Below are 15872 nucleotides of genomic sequence, written 5' to 3' on the forward strand. Positions count from 1 at the left end.
CCATTTTGACTGAACTTCATGTCTTAAAGTAATGGACTGTTATTTCTCTTTGCTTATTTGAGCTGTTCTTGCCATAATACGGACTTGGTCTTTTACCAAATAGGGCTGTATACCATCCCTACCTTGCCACAACACAACTGATTGGCTCAAACGCATTAAATTCGATTTTAAGAAGGCACACCTGTTAATTGAAATGCATTCCAGGTGACTACCTCATGAAGCTGGTTGAGAGAATGCCAAGAGTGTGCAAAGCTGTTGTCAAGGAAAAGTGTGGCTATTTGAAGAATCTCAAATATAAAATATATTTTGATTTGTTTAACACTTTTTTTGGTTACTACATGATTCCCTATGTGTTATTTCATAGTTTTGATGTCTTCACTATTATTCTACAATGTAGAAAATAGTAAAAAATAAAGAAAAACCCTTGAATGTGTAGGTGTTCTAAACGTTTGACCAGTAGTGTACGTATTGTTGTGGTTGAATGAGCCGGTTGGAATTAAAATATACTGCTTGAACAGTGCACAAGAGAAACTATTGGCAAGCTCTGGCATACTCTACATTGTTCAATAGATGGAGAATAAGAGCACCTCTTCCTAGCTGCCCACTGCACTGAGGCTAGGAAACACTGTCACCACCGATAAATCTTCGATAATCGAGAATTTCAATAAGCATTTTTCTACGTCTGGCCATGCTTTCCACCTGGCTACCCCTACCCCGGTCAACAGCTCTGCACCCCCCACAGCAATTTGCCCAAGCCTCCCCCATTTCTCCTTCACCCAAATCCAGATAGCTGATGTTCTGAAAGAGCTGAAAAATCTGGACCCCTAGCTGGGCTAGACAATCTGGAACCTCTCTTTCTAAAAAGTATCTGCCGCAATTGTTGCAACCCCTATTACTAGCCTGTTCAACCTCTCTTTCGTATCGTCTGAGATCCCTAAAGATTGGAAAGCTGCTGCGGTCATCCTCCTCTTCAAAGGGGGAGACACTCTAGACCCAAACTGTTACAGACCTATATCTATCCTACCCTGCGTTTCTAAAGTCTTTGAAAGCCAAGTTAACAAACTGATCACAGACAATTTCGAATCCCACCGTACCTTCTCCGCTATGCAATCTGGTTTCCGAACGGGTCATGGGTGCACCTCAGCCACGCTCAAGGTCCTAAACGATGTCATAACTGCCATCGATAAAAGACAATACTGTGCCACTGTCTTCGTCGACCTGGCCAAGGCTTTCGACTCTGTCAATCACTGCATTCTAATCGGCAGACTCAACAGCCTTCGTTTCTCAAATGACTGCCTCGCCTGGTTTACCAACTACTTCTCAGATAGAGTTCCGTGTGTCAAATTGGAGGGCCTGTTGTCCGGACCTCTGGCAGTCTATATGGGGGTGCCACAGGGTTCAATTCAAGGGCTGACTCTTTTCTCTGTATACATCAATGATGTCGCTCTTGCTGCTGGTGATTCTCTAGTCCACCTCTACGCAGACGACACCATTCTGTATACTTCTGTCCCTTCTTTGGACACTGTGTTAACAAACCTCCAGACAAGCTTCAATGCAATACAACACTCCTTCCGTGGCCTCCAACTGCTCTTAAATGCAAGTAAAACTAAATGCATGCTCTTCAACCGATCGCTGCCCGCACCCGCCTACCTGACTAGCATCACTACTCTCAACGGTTCTGACTTATAATATGTGGACAACTACAAATACCTAGGTGTCTGGCTAGACTGTAAACTCTCCTTCCAGACTCATATTAAGCATCTCTAATCCAAAATTAAATCTAGAATCTGCTTCCTATTTCGCAACAAAGCATCCTTCACTCATGCTGCCAAATATACCCTCGTAAAACTGACTATCCTACCAATCCTCGACTTTGGCGATGTTATTTACAAAATATCCTCCAACACTCTACTCAGCAAATTGGATGCAGTCTATCACAGTGCCATCCATTTTGTCACCAAAGCCTCATATACTACCCACCACTGCGACCTGTATGCTCTCGTTGGTTGGCCCTTGCTACATATTCGTCGCCAGACTGTTACGAATCCCGCCGAGGATGGTGCCTCTTCCCGTTCGGGCGGCGCTCGGCGGTCGTCGTCTCCGGTCTACTAGCTGCCACCGATCCCCTTTTCTGTTTTCTTTTGAGTTTGTCTAATTGGTATCACCTGTTTTGTGTTTAGGGTAGTGGGTTATTTAAACCTAGTTGGCCCGCCGACTTTTGTGCGGGCTTGTTTTTCTGTTTGTTGTGGTGGTGTTGTTTGTATAGTGGATTTCAGTCCTATTCATGTTGGACAGTATTTTGACGCGCCCGTTGTTTGTGTGGCGTCGCCGCTTCTGAGATTATTTCTGGGAGAAATAATAAAATCCACTTGATCAAGATTACCCTGCTCTCTGCACCTGACTCCTTCATTTCCACCATCGGAATTGTGACACAGACCCACTGGCTCCAGGTCGTCTATAAGTCTTTGCTAGATAAAGCTCCGCCTTATCTCAGCTCACTGATCACCATAGCAGCACCCACCCGTAGCACGCGCTCCAGCAGGTATATTTCACTGGTCATCCTCAAAGCCAACTCCTCCTTTGGCTGTCTTTCCTTCCAGTTCTCTGCTGCCAATGACTGGAACGAATTGCAAAAATCACTGAAGCTGGAGTCCTATATCTGCCTCACTAACTTTAAGCATCAGCTGTCAGAGCAGCTTACCGATCATTGCACCTGTACACAGCCCATCTGTAAATAGCCCACCCAACTGCCTAATCCCCATACTGTATTTATTATTATTTGTTGCTCCTTTGCACCCCGGTATCTCTACTTGTACATTCATCTTCTGAACATCTATCACGCCAGTATTAAATTGCTAAATTGTAATTATTTCGCCACTATGGCTTATTTATTGCGTTACTTCCCTAATCTTACTACATTTGCACACACTGTATCTAGATTTTTCTATTGTGTTATTGACTGTACGTTTGTTTATCCCATGTGTAACTCTATGTTGTTTGTGTCGCACTGCTTTGCTTTATCCTGGCCAGGTCGCAGTGGTAAATGAGAACTTGTTCTCAACTGGCCTACCTGGTTAAATAAAGGTGAAATATATATATATTTAATTTATCTTTATTTAACTAGGCAAGTCAGTTAAGAACAAATTCTTATTTTCAATGATGGCCTAGGAACAGTGGGTTAACTGCCTTGTTCAGGGGCAGAACGACAGATTTTTACCTTGTCAGTTCAGGGATTTGATCTTGCAACCTTTCAGTTACTAGTCCAACGCTCTAACCACTAGGCTACCTGCCGCCCCAGCATAGAGACAAAGGCACTCTCACCAACATTTCCCATCAATGTTTGAAGATTTAGCAGCGATATATTCATTCTCACTCCCTGGTAATAATCAACAGACAGAGGATGGCAAAAAGGAGAGGCCACCTACTTAGGTTCTGTAGCAGCCACAGCATAGTGTTAAGTATAACACAATGTTGCCAGTAAAGCAGAGCAAAAACAGAGCTTTCTGAAGACACCCATCACACAGACCTGGAGTCTGCATCACAAATGGGCCCTGGTCAAAAGTAGTGCACTATATAGGGAATAGTGGTGTAGCAGTTAGATATCATTATAAGGACACACAGCATTAGATTATCTGGTGAATAAAACCCAATTAGATTGACCTTCCACTGCGTGAATCAGCATGCGTGTGTCCCTAGATACGGTGTTTTATGCAGGTCCCAAAGACTGTATCTGTATAGTCATTCACAACAGATTAGAAAGACTGTATCTATATAGTCATTCATAACAGATGGAGATTGGGGTTAAGGTCTATAATGTGTTCATATAGGAGAGGGAACAGTGGTAGTCTTCAGGCTACTAGGGCCCATTGAGAAACTGCAGTGACAGTTGAGGTATAAACACACACACATGTCCGCCCACACACACACACACACACACACACACACACACACACACACACACACACACACACACACCCACACACACACACACACACACACACACACACACACACACACACACACACACACACACACACACACACACACTCACTCACACACACACACACAGAGCTCTCTCTTTTTCAACGCAGCTTGCTTTCAGCCCTGAGTCAAAAACATTCCCATATGGTTTGCTGCATAGATTCAGAGGGATGGTATAAATACATAGCTGTACTTGCGGACCCCGGGGGTTATGTTCTGCTGGTCTCTCTGAGGGGAATGGAGGGAGGAGGGGAGGGGAGGGGTAGCACGGTATGGCTTTCTCTGCTCTGGGAGCCTTGATTGAAAAACAGAATGTAGGAGAAAGAAAGAGAGAGAGAGAGAGCAACAGCAAATCCATATGCTGGATGGGAAACATCAAGGCATTTCCTCCCTATAAGCTCTCCCAACTCTGTGGACCACCATCTCTACAGAAAACAAACAGTCATTATATTACATACACATTACAAAACAGCAAGCTTCATGAAAACCATGTAGGAAAGTAGGAAAAATCAATACCCACACTCTTAGATTTTTTCTTTGCTATCTAGAACTTAAACTGGTTCTTTGGATGTCCCCATCGGAGAACCCTTTGAAGAACCCTTTTTAGTTCCAAGTAGAACCCTTTCGGTTCCAGGTGGAAACCTTTAGGGTTATAGGGAACCCAAAAGAGTTCTAGCTGGAAACAAAAAGGGTTCTCCTATGGGGACAGCTGAAGAACCCTTTTGAAACCCGTTTTTCTAAGAGTATAGACTACTACTATGTAACTACATAAATGATACATCATATAGGCTATGTGCTGCCATCTCATGATAATCACTATTGTGGGTGTGAAGATATCCAATCAATAGGAAAAGATGAAGAATGTTTAGGAATAAGGAGAGGCAAAAAATGGTATAAACATTAATACATTACCATACAATAGGGTACAATTGTCACGCCTGCTCCCGCTCCCCCTCCCTGGCGCTCGAAGGCGCCAGGCTCCCCAGCATTACGCACTCCTGCCACCATCATTACACACACCTGCCTTCCCCCCGTCACGCGCATCAGCGATCATTGGACTCACGTGGATTCATTCACCTCTGTCATTGCCGCCCATATATCTGTCTGGTTCCCCGCTCTGTTCCCGGCTTCTGCATTAATTGTCATTTGTCGTTGTTTACCCGTGTGCTGACGCTGTTCCTGTTTTGTTACCTGTCTGTTCCTGAATAAATGTTGACTCCCCGTACCTGCTTCTCATCTCCAGCGTCGGTCCTTACAACAATAGCAGCCCATTAGCTTGACTCTATCAGTGGCATGCAAGGCCATCTCTAACACCCTCCAAAAAAACGACCTGACATCCACCAAGAATTACATTATAAGGACATGTTTGTTTTGAAAAACTCAACAAACAAACAACTTCAAATTATATTTGATGAATGAGCCATGGGCAAAATTCTAAAACATACTTAATGGAGATTCAAGTCATGAGTAAAATGTTCTTGGCTGCCTAACAGTTTTCGCAGTCCACATACCAAGATGATTTACCAGAAACTTTGGGCTCCACTCTGAAATAAACAATACCATAAATATTACAATTATTGCTCTACTTTGTCAGAGGCCTGGCTTACGAGTTTAACCCTGGACACTTTCCTGACAAACAGAACGAGGTATAGGGCATGCAAAAGAACATAAATTACTTCATGTAGGTCTAAGAAGCTGTAAAGAGTAGGATAGGTGGTCTAATGTTATTTTTCAACTTGTAATGTTTGAATGTCTCCTAAATTATCTATAGCCCGCTCCCAACATAGAATATAAAAAATGTATATTCTAAAACATTTTTATATTTTAATTGAGAAACAATTTAGGTTAAAAAAAAGCTCATCCACTGTATCGCTGAAGATAGCATAAAACTCCACCCTTTTCACTTCACTCCAATCAATGGCGAGATGGGAGAGAAAACAAATCGTTCAATTGGTGGAGAAAGTGTGGTTTCAAGGCGCCCCTGAAAATACGCATGTGTGGGCACCAAGAAACCGATCAAACTCTGTAGTGTGTGGGGAATCAATCTTGCAAGTTTCTCTAGAAGGCAGATCACGGTCTTAGCGTTGTGGGAAGAAATAGTTTGACGAGTAGTATACTTTTTGAAGAGATTTGTCTTTTACTACAGACTTTGAGCCGGGTTAATCGTAGAGCATAGCCTACCAATGCGCCTCGAGTTGAACATTGGCTGAGTTGTAAGGCGAGATGGAAAACCATGAGGTTTTGCAGACTTCAATTTTGCTTCAACCTATAATGTGATGTAAAGAAGATTTGTGGGAATCTGGAAGAAATTAGTCAACGCATTCCATTTTCAAGTCATACGTTTGTTTTCAATACGAAGAACCAGGTCAGTAAGGAAACGAACTGCAAAAAAAACCTACTCTATTGTAATTTCACAGGTTTTCAGTGGTTTGATTGGAATAAATAAATCCCTCACCAGCAATCCTCCATTTTCTTGGAGAGTTCTGTGAACACTGGAATAAGGAATGTGGGGAGAGCGACCGAGGGCATTTTTCAAGCATTTAACTTTGTTTTAACTTTAGGCTCCTCTCCCTTTTTATATAGACGGGAGAAGAGAGGACATTTCAACCTTTTGTGGACTGAAATTGATTTGGGTTTTTTGCAGCTCCGGGGTAATATTCTTAGACACTTTTTTTTGTTCTGAACACAGGGGCTGCTATCATGGCGGTAAGGAGAACCTGTGAGTGGATTTGGATAACGGGGTGCGCGCTGGTGATTGTTTGCCTAATGCTGGAGCCGTGTACCGGTCAGTATCATGGCGAGAAAGGAATTTCTATACCAGAACACGGTTTTTGTCAGCAAATTTCCATCCCTCTCTGCACGGACATTGCCTATAATCAAACCATCATGCCGAATCTTTTGGGACACACAAGCCAGGAGGATGCGGGGCTGGAGGTCCATCAGTTTTACCCGCTCGTGAAGGTCCAGTGTTCCATGGACCTTAAGTTTTTCTTGTGTTCCATGTACGCACCGGTGTGCACAGTTCTAGAACAGGCCATCCCCCCATGCCGATCACTGTGCGAGCGCGCACGCCAGGGCTGCGAGGCGCTCATGAACAAGTTCGGGTTTCAATGGCCAGAGAGACTCCGTTGTGAGAACTTCCCCGTCCACGGCGCTGGGGAGATCTGTGTGGGTCAAAACACTTCAGACACGGACATCCCTACCTCGGACCCCACTCCCAACCTGCCTGAGCTCATGACCCTACCCCCAAACATCGGTCGCCCTGCTGCCCAGCCCTTCTCCTGTCCCCTACAACTTCAGGTCCCAACCTACCTCAACTACAAATTCCTGGGGGTGAAAGATTGTGGTGCCCCATGCGAGTCCACCAAGCCCAACGGACTAATGTATTTCCGCGAGGAGGAACTGAAATTCGGCAAACTCTGGGTGGGTATCTGGTCTATCTTGTGTTGTGTGAGTACACTGTTCACTGTGCTCACATACTTGGTAGACATGAGGAGGTTTCGCTACCCGGAGAGGCCCATCATCTTCCTCTCAGGCTGCTACTTCATGGTGGCGGTGGCCTATACAGCAGGCTTCTTCCTGGAGGATAAAGTGGTCTGCATAGACAAGTTTAAAGAGGACGGTTACAAGACAGTGGCCCAGGGCACCAAGAAAGAGGGCTGCACCATCCTCTTCATGATCCTCTACTTTTTTGGCATGGCTAGCTCCATATGGTGGGTCATCCTGTCCCTCACCTGGTTCCTGTCTGCTGGTATGAAGTGGGGTCACGAGGCCATTGAGGCCAACTCTCAATACTTCCACCTAGCGGCTTGGGCGGTACCGGCTGTCAAAACCATCACTATCCTGGCCATGGGGCAAGTGGATGGGGACCTTCTCACAGGGGTGTGCTACGTTGGCATCTACAGCGTGGATTCGTTACGAGGGTTCGTCCTGGCCCCTCTGTTTGTCTACCTCTTCATCGGAACCTCGTTCCTCCTGGCCGGGTTTGTGTCTCTGTTCCGCATCAGAACCATCATGAAGCACGACGGCACCAAGACGGAGAAACTAGAGAAGCTGATGGTGAGAATCGGCGTGTTCAGCGTCCTGTACACCGTCCCCGCCACCATCGTCATCGCCTGTTACTTCTACGAGCAGGCCTTCCGCGACCAATGGGAGAAGACCTGGCACATGCAAACGTGTAAGCGCTTCGCGGTGCCGTGCCCGGCCAACAACTTTGCCCCGATGACCCCAGACTTCACGGTGTTCATGATCAAGTACCTGATGACTATGATCGTGGGCATCACGTCCGGGTTCTGGATCTGGTCGGGGAAAACATTACAGAGTTGGTGCAGATTTTACAAACGGCTCAGTAACCGCAACCAAGGAGAGACGACCGTATGAACTTTATAGAAGGTTAATGTGGAGGAGTTATGTGTTTAAAAAAATAATATTTTTGATGAAACCGACTGAGCATATCCCTTCCCATCTCCTATTGGACATTTGAACTCTGAAAAAAGTACTTTACTTTGAGAATGTCCCTCCTGACAACCTCATGAGCCATTGACTGAACATTTGTTCATTATTTGAGGGGTTTGAACTTTTCAGTAACCCCCATAACATTTTAAAACATTCTATAATCTCATTTAAACATGACTTTTAAACCACAATGTGCCACCCAGTGACATAACAGCAGCAACAAAGAACGTCTGTTTTGCCATGGTATTTCAATGTGTTTTCAACTGTTTTGTATTATGTAGAGTTTCTCATCCAAGGAGAAACAAGGGATACAGGGCTAATGTCTGACAAGACCAATGTCTGTTAAGTTTTGCAAGGAATTACAAAGGTTTTTGGAGTATGTGCATTTCGTTCCTTGCTTCTGTACTTTTAAATTGATGTACCTGTTTTTGTTCCGTGTGGCTGATGTTACTTTTACACTAACTTGCAGACATCTGAGAACATTCATCTTGGCACAGAGAGAAATGTCTAACACAGTTTTTTTTTTTTTGTATTATGCTTGTGTGTAGTGTTTATGTCCCAAATGGCACCCTATTCCCTATATAGTGCACTGCTTTTGACCAGAGGCCTAGGGGACCTGGTCAAAAGTAGTGAACTACATAGGGAATAGGGTGCCATTTGGGATGTAGTCTAGCTGTAAGATGATGTCGCTATTAAATTGCCACGTTACAGGCCACATTTTGTAAATATTCACTCTTTTTCAAAAGAACATATGTATTTATATGAATTATAATCTTGCTGTTTCTACTTGCTGTTTCCTAATGCAATATGGCTTGTATCTGTACAGTTTCACAGAATAAAATGACGACGTTTTTAACCTGCTGTCACTTGAACGTCATTGGTGTTCGTTTTGGATGTTTTTAAGCATACGTTTTGACAGTCTAAAACAGATCCTTGAACGAGGCAATGTAAAACCAGCGAGATTGTGACGACTTCCTAAAATGAAGGTTATACTCTAAATGAAGGCCTAGAGATAGAGTATCTGTTTTAACATTGTTTGGAATATTTATCAATTCCACACCTAACGTCCTCAATTACTTTTAACATCTGCTTGCACAATCCTCCCTATAAGACCGTCTGTAGTGTGGACACACTACCCTGTTATACAGCATGTTGCTATTTAGTTTCTCTGGTTGTCTCCTGTTCTATCCTCCAGGTCTAACTTCTACACACTCTGCTTGGCTGTGGAATAGTATCTCTCCAATGGTGTCAGGTCAATATATCAGAGCCATTGATAAAGATGGTATTTCTGTCGAAAAAGAACTAGCATGATGAGTTCAAGGGGGATTTGCCCCTAAAGCTTACGGACAGGAAATCAACACACAGCCTTAAGCGGATCTCCTCCTTTCCTGCTGAAATGTGAGATCTCCCTTTTGTCTTCTCTTGTTTTGAGTTCACCTCTCCCCCTTTTGTTTTGGTTGTGTGTCCTAGACAGGGCGGAGTGTAACAGAATATTATTTTTTTAGACAACATTTTGTGTTATCTGTTCTGTATCTATTACGTGTTGTGTTCAACTGGAGTGTCAGTAGGCCTACGGTAATGACCTGAACGTGCATTGTACCGTATTACTGTTGCACTTGTGCAACGGAAAGAAGAGTACTTAATTCAACAAGCAGACATGATTTTGTTGAACAATATAAATATTTGGGGGAAAGATCTTATTTGCTCTAAAACTGTTGCAAAGACCAAAATGATATTGCAGTCCAATCAAGGACAGATGCCTGCAGTCAACGTAGTCTGATTGAAAGAGTATGGACTTTTTGCACGTTAACCTGACAAAACATCAAGCTAATTATAGGCCATTATCTCTTGCTGTTTCACATTTCTATAAGGTGATGCAACTGGTCAGGGTTGGGTGGGTCAGGATCCACACATTTGAGCAACTTTCAGTGTTCTGCGAGCACAATGGCAAAAGCAAAAGGCTGTATGTGTAACTGAGTTGATATATAGCATTGAGACATGTTCTCTCTTCATATCGTGAGTTCACACACACCATCCCCTCCCCGTCTCCTGGCTGGCCCACATCTGGTAGTGTTTTGCCACTGTGAGGTATCCCAGGCTTAGAAACCAGATCTCCTCCAGGCAGTCTTAACCCAGGGCCTGATATATACACAGTTTACTGACCTGACCCTAAGTCGCTCTCTTTCTCCAGTCTCTCTGCTGTTTCTCTTACCCTGTCACTGGTCAATGACTCTACTCCCCCTCCCTCAACCTCCACTCTTCCCCCACCTCTTCCTTTCCCCCCTTCAAACTCCACGCCATCCTCCCTTCCCTGGGCCTCCATGAAATCGGACGCTTTACAAATAAATATTCGCTCCGTCTGCAGCGCGGTGATGTACTCATGAGGAACCGCCCTCTCTACAGTTCCACACTTGCCTTTTCCAGGTAAGATAATTGTGAGTAAACATATTAAAAATCGCATTGAGAAGCATCACTGCTACATATTGGAGTAAAAGTGACATTTCCAACCAACATTAAAAAAACTTTTATCACAACCAACCCCACATTGGACAGTTATTTTAAGACTATCATTTTGCTTTTATATTGTCCAAGGCCTTGAATGGAGGATAGGCAGCACGGTAAATACCCTCTGCATGTGACTATGTACATGGCCAAAGTTGTTTTCATAATGTATCATGGAATGTGAGATGTCAAATAAATACTCAGTCACTCTGTCATAAACATGACGAGAGCTCCCTCTGGTGGACAGGAATCCAACCTGCAGTCCTAATTCAGTACATCCTTGTTTGGTCTGCAATGGTATACACGTGTCAAAGTTGGAAACTATCAGTCCTGTTTTTGTTAAACATTTTATTCAAAAAAAGAAAAGAAATGATCTGCTTCAAACCATCCAGATCAAAGCCTCCATAAGGAGTCATTTGTTGCATTGACATTACTATGTGTGGCTATTGTTGTGGTTCAATACAGCAAGATTACCTTGATTAAAAAAAAGGAGACAAACAAGAAAAACATTTAAATCCAAGAAGAGGCCAGAGATTAAACAGAAACTTTAACCCCTTGAAATGATCTGAACATAATTCAAATAGAAATAAAACACCTAGGAAAGGCATCATCAACTAGATTCAGCCACGGGCTGATTTTTTTTCTTGAAAGGGTGGTCAGGGTACCATAACATAATTACGAATAATTTGGAGACTGCAAATTGACCCCAAGAAGCCCAAACAGATATATTTGACTAAAACATAATTTCAAGCCTTGCTTACATGTGTATATGATCACATCTCTCTCTTTGAAACAGATATCCAAAATTAAAATCACTTGTTTTTACAGTCTTATGTCCAACAATTAAAAATATTGTTTTTGGCCCGCGGGCCAAATTCGGCCTGCCAGTTGGGGAACCCTGACCACGGACAGACAGTTATTACACACAAATACTGGATGCAAAAATATACATCATGATCATAAAAACATTTTATATTTTAAATATCATTAGACCATATCAATCAGTGGTAGGAAACTGGGATTGTTAAACAGATTCAAAACAATGCTTTAGCATTCAGAGGTGGCATATTCCAACTTTAGGTGCGAAAGAGGCATGTGTAGCAGAGTCTAGAGAAAACCAGTCATTGTATGTGTGCCATCTCTCAATAGGGGACATTCAGCTATGACGCTGTCTGCACTACAATGTTACCTGCATTGTAAAGGAGGGAGAAGAAATGATTGTGCGAGGCGTTTTAAAAGGAGAAAGAACAGATCGTCTACCCATTCTAACACAGTCGTTCTTTGTGCCCTCGCACATGGAAGCCCCAATAGAGTGTGTGATCCAGATGGCGCGAAGCACAAAAGCAAAATACATACAAAATTCAAAATGAGAAAAAAAATATAGCAAGTCTAATCATTCTAAAGTCCACCGGTCTGTTCCTGATACACTTCAATGACATCTTCATCTTCCATTCCAAGCTGGGGAGGGGGAGAAAGTCAGACAAAGATGCAGGGGAAAGTTTATCTGCAAGCATGTTCAAGGTTCACAGAAAACAAATTGAAATGTCACCTAAAAAAAATGTAATAAATAAGAAAATGTTTATTTTAAGAGACAGTGGTGGTTGTATAACCTGGGTGCCAGTCTGCTCATGTTTGGAATGGTAATTCCATAAGGGTTTGCAAAGAGAAACAGCCTGGCACCCAGGCTAGTGGCTGTATGGATGATACAAGGGAAGAGGGATGGGTTGGGTACCTCTTTGGGGGTTTGGTTGTCTGAGATTCTCTGTCCTTCAAAAAGAAACCTTAGGGTGTTCATTGGTACACCCTGCAGGAAGGAATCACACATGGTTGCGTCAGATACTGGGAACATGATGACATTCATTCTGAAGTTATGACCCACATTGTCAAAATGAGATGGGCCAATCGTTTGGCTTCATAACTCTACCTGTCTTTGACTGTAAGATTCCTTTAGCTTCTTTAGATGTGTTGTCATCTTCACTTTGAAGTGAATTTCGCTGTTGTCCTGAAAGTAAAGATAGAATTAGGCTTTTTTTTTGTTGCCTAACTGGTGAACAGAACTTAGTCGTGTGCCAGGCTTCTAGGGGTGCTTTCCCAGACTAGTCTAGGACTAAATAGCAAGATCAATGGAGAATTCCCATTTAAAAATGCTTTTTAGTCCAGGATATGGCCTTTTCTCAATTGGTTTTACTCAACTGCTCCATCCTCTCTCCTCCGTCCTCCTTTTGAAAAAGGTCAAAGGTAACCGAGGAGATGGAAAGTGGACGGAAATGCACTAGTATGAAATTAGACTCCTCCAATGGTGTGTCATCAGGCAAATGACGTTTACAGGGTGGCATCCCAAAATAAATGTATAAAGTGATAAAAACGAATTTAGCTAGTTGTGATATACATTTTATAGATAAAAGGATGAGTAGCATATGGTTTAAATGTTTGCATGCTTTTCCTCCTTCGAGAAAACAGCTGATTCAAAGGGGGTGTGGCAAATTTCAAAACTTGTCCTAAGGACTCAGGTAGGATACACTTGTGCCACAGAAAGAACAATGAGCTAGTTATAAAAATATTTGCTTGCGCTTACTTACCAAAAGGAGGTTATCAAGGAAGGGGGAGGGAGGGAGGACCCTCTTCTATTTGCCTACAAATAGAATTGACACTCTCCTCGACCACTTATCGGTTTCGAAGAGAGGGCGGAGGAGAGAGGGACAGACTTTTTCCTTTCATATTAGCACGTATAGGAAAGGAAAAGAGGCAAGGAAGCGAACTCTCCTGTCTGAGATGCATCCACACTTCATATTATCTTACCTGACCGATCACCTTCAGTTTAATGTACTCTCCATCCTTCTTCTCACCTCCATCTCCACTTGAGGGTTTTGTCTCCTGGAATATACAGAAATGAACAACTTTTGACTCCTGTAATAAGTGTCCCATTGACATGTACATACAACATTACATCAACATAGTCAGCCAGCCTATTGCACTGTCAACATGTCACGAATCACTCCATGGTTGCCAAACAGAATAAGTTGAATCGGTACGTAGTAGATCCAAAATGGAGAACCAGGTGACATAACTAGTTACAATCTTGTAAAAGTAAAACCTAATGTTATACCGTTCGTGCACAGTCAGTGGCACTATTTTCGATCTAGCTAACGTTACCTACAGTATATTGCTTGTGTTAGGAAACACTACTCTTCTCGGCCCACATAGCGGATAACGTAGCTTGCTAGTTAGCATTGCTCAACCATTATTCTGTCTCTTCAACCAATTCATACAAGCAAGACGTTAGTTAAACCGTACCCCTACCGTGTCTGACATGGTATTTTTCTTGTGATGTTTATTTTATTTCACAAAACGTTTAGTTCAAATTTTAAACACTGCCTCGGGATTCTTGCTGTTTTGAGAAGCAGGTACCATTAATAAACTGACCCGGAAAGTGAATAGTTCTGGTTCGTCTTCCGTCTGTGGTTTTTATATGGCGGCTGGGAACCAACTCTAAGGTGCATTACCGCCCCCAACTGGACTGGATTACTGGAGCAGATAGGGAAGGGCTCAATCTTACCCATTATTCATCGTCTCCTTAATTAAGGAAACTAAGTACATAATTAAACACTACATCCTCTGAAGATTTTCTTAACAGTTAATTTAAGCTTGGCTCTTCAACACCATTACCCCTTAAATCTAAATACTCCCTTTCCCTCCCATGTTGCTGGCACTGAAATAGCATGTGTTCCACTGTCTCCATGTTTTCCTGACTGTGTTTACATCTCCCAGTTTGATGTTTTCCTACCAGTTTCAATGTTCAAGCCTTGTGTGTTCCAGTCTCAGCTTTGTGATTACACTTTCCTCCCCTCTTCTCAACCTGAGAACATCTCTGACCCCACCATTTACCTGGATCTTATACAGGTTTCTTCCTTTTCCCTCCCTGTTCCACATTGCTTTCCATTTGTTTTTAACCATTGTTCTTATTAACACGTAGCTTCTGCTTTACTGATTGACATGTCCATATCAACATTAGGATGTTTGAGAGCCTGCTTGGTGAGAACATCCACCTCCTCATTCCCCTCTACTCCCACATGAGCTGGTACCCAGAGGAACCTCACAAATACCCCCATCTGTCTCACCCTCAACAGGCACTGCACAATCTCATACAATACATCTTGTCTGCTTTGTGACAGAAATGAAGCTCATCAGTGCTGCACGAGTCAGAGCAGTTGACTGTCCTGTCTGGCCTCACCTCCTCCACCCACTCTGTAGCCAAGAGCATAGCCAGCGACTCCATTGCGTATACGGATAAATGGCCCAATGCTCTTTTTGTCACTGCCACCTGAAACTCAGGAACACTAAAAGCTGCACCTGTCCTCCCTGTTTTAGGGTCCTTAGATCCATCAGTGAATACAGTATATTCAAGACAGCATACAAACAGTCCCACCTCTCTCACCATGCCTTTACCTAACCACCAAAAACTTGCATTCAGATCTCGTTTATGCTCCCAGGACTCGCGGGCCACCTTTTCTTCCAGGATGTGTGACTTTATGTCCTTGAAGATTTACCCAATATGCCATGGGTAGTTATTATCTTCTCAACTTTAATGGCATCTCTCAAATCAAATCAAATCAAATGTTATTGGTCACATACACATATTTAGCAGATGTTATTGCGTGTGTAGCGAAATGCGAGCAACGAGCAACGTGGCTGCCACCTGGAGAGGTCCTCACTGCTCCACAACATATTCTTAGAGCTTGAGCCTGGATTACGCCTAGCTTTTTTAAAGATGTCAGAGCTGCTGATCCATATGCTACACTACCATAGTCCAGTGATGACCTTGATAGTGCTATATATAACGTTTTTAACACCATTCTATCTGACCCCCCCCACTCCATTCCTGACAGACAACGCATCACATTCAGTATTTTATTTCCTTTGATAACTACTGTGTT

At 43.1% G+C, this 15872-nt stretch overlaps 2 protein-coding genes across 2 annotated transcripts; one reads left to right on the forward strand and one right to left on the reverse strand.

Annotated features, from left to right (window-relative positions):
- Positions 1-6001: 6001 nt before the first annotated feature.
- Positions 6002-9020, forward strand: LOC120033702 (frizzled-7-A-like). The gene is made up of 2 exons (XM_038980134.1): positions 6002-6346; positions 6671-9020. Exon 2 carries the CDS (start codon positions 6682-6684, stop codon positions 8359-8361), a length of 1680 nt encoding a protein of 559 aa, XP_038836062.1. The 5' UTR covers positions 6002-6346; positions 6671-6681; the 3' UTR covers positions 8362-9020.
- A 2246-nt stretch (positions 9021-11266) lies between these two features.
- Positions 11267-14386, reverse strand: LOC120033318 (small ubiquitin-related modifier 1). Its single transcript, XM_038979618.1, has 5 exons — positions 14239-14386; positions 13738-13812; positions 12863-12940; positions 12671-12742; positions 11267-12396 (listed from the first exon to the last, which is right to left on the reverse strand). The coding sequence occupies exons 1-5, from the start codon at positions 14248-14250 to the stop codon at positions 12337-12339; spliced, it is 297 nt and encodes a 98-aa protein (XP_038835546.1). The 5' UTR covers positions 14251-14386; the 3' UTR covers positions 11267-12336.
- Positions 14387-15872: the final 1486 nt, after the last annotated feature.

This window comes from Salvelinus namaycush, chromosome 40 (assembly GCF_016432855.1).
Source record: "Salvelinus namaycush isolate Seneca chromosome 40, SaNama_1.0, whole genome shotgun sequence".
NCBI lineage: Eukaryota > Metazoa > Chordata > Actinopteri > Salmoniformes > Salmonidae > Salvelinus > Salvelinus namaycush.

What these genes read in the sequence shown, in the direction of transcription:
- LOC120033702 (XM_038980134.1), top strand. Translation starts at nt 6,682, where the DNA reads ATGGCGGTAAGGAGAACCTGTGAGTGGATTTGGATAACGGGGTGCGCG.
- LOC120033318 (XM_038979618.1), bottom strand. An exon ending in AACTGAAGGTGATCGGTCAG is followed by an intron (nt 12,941 to 13,737) that starts GTAAGATAATAT and finishes CTTTACTTTCAG; the next exon opens with GACAACAGCGAAATTCACTT. An exon ending in AATCTTACAGTCAAAGACAG is followed by an intron (nt 12,743 to 12,862) that starts GTAGAGTTATGA and finishes TCCTTCCTGCAG; the next exon opens with GGTGTACCAATGAACACCCT.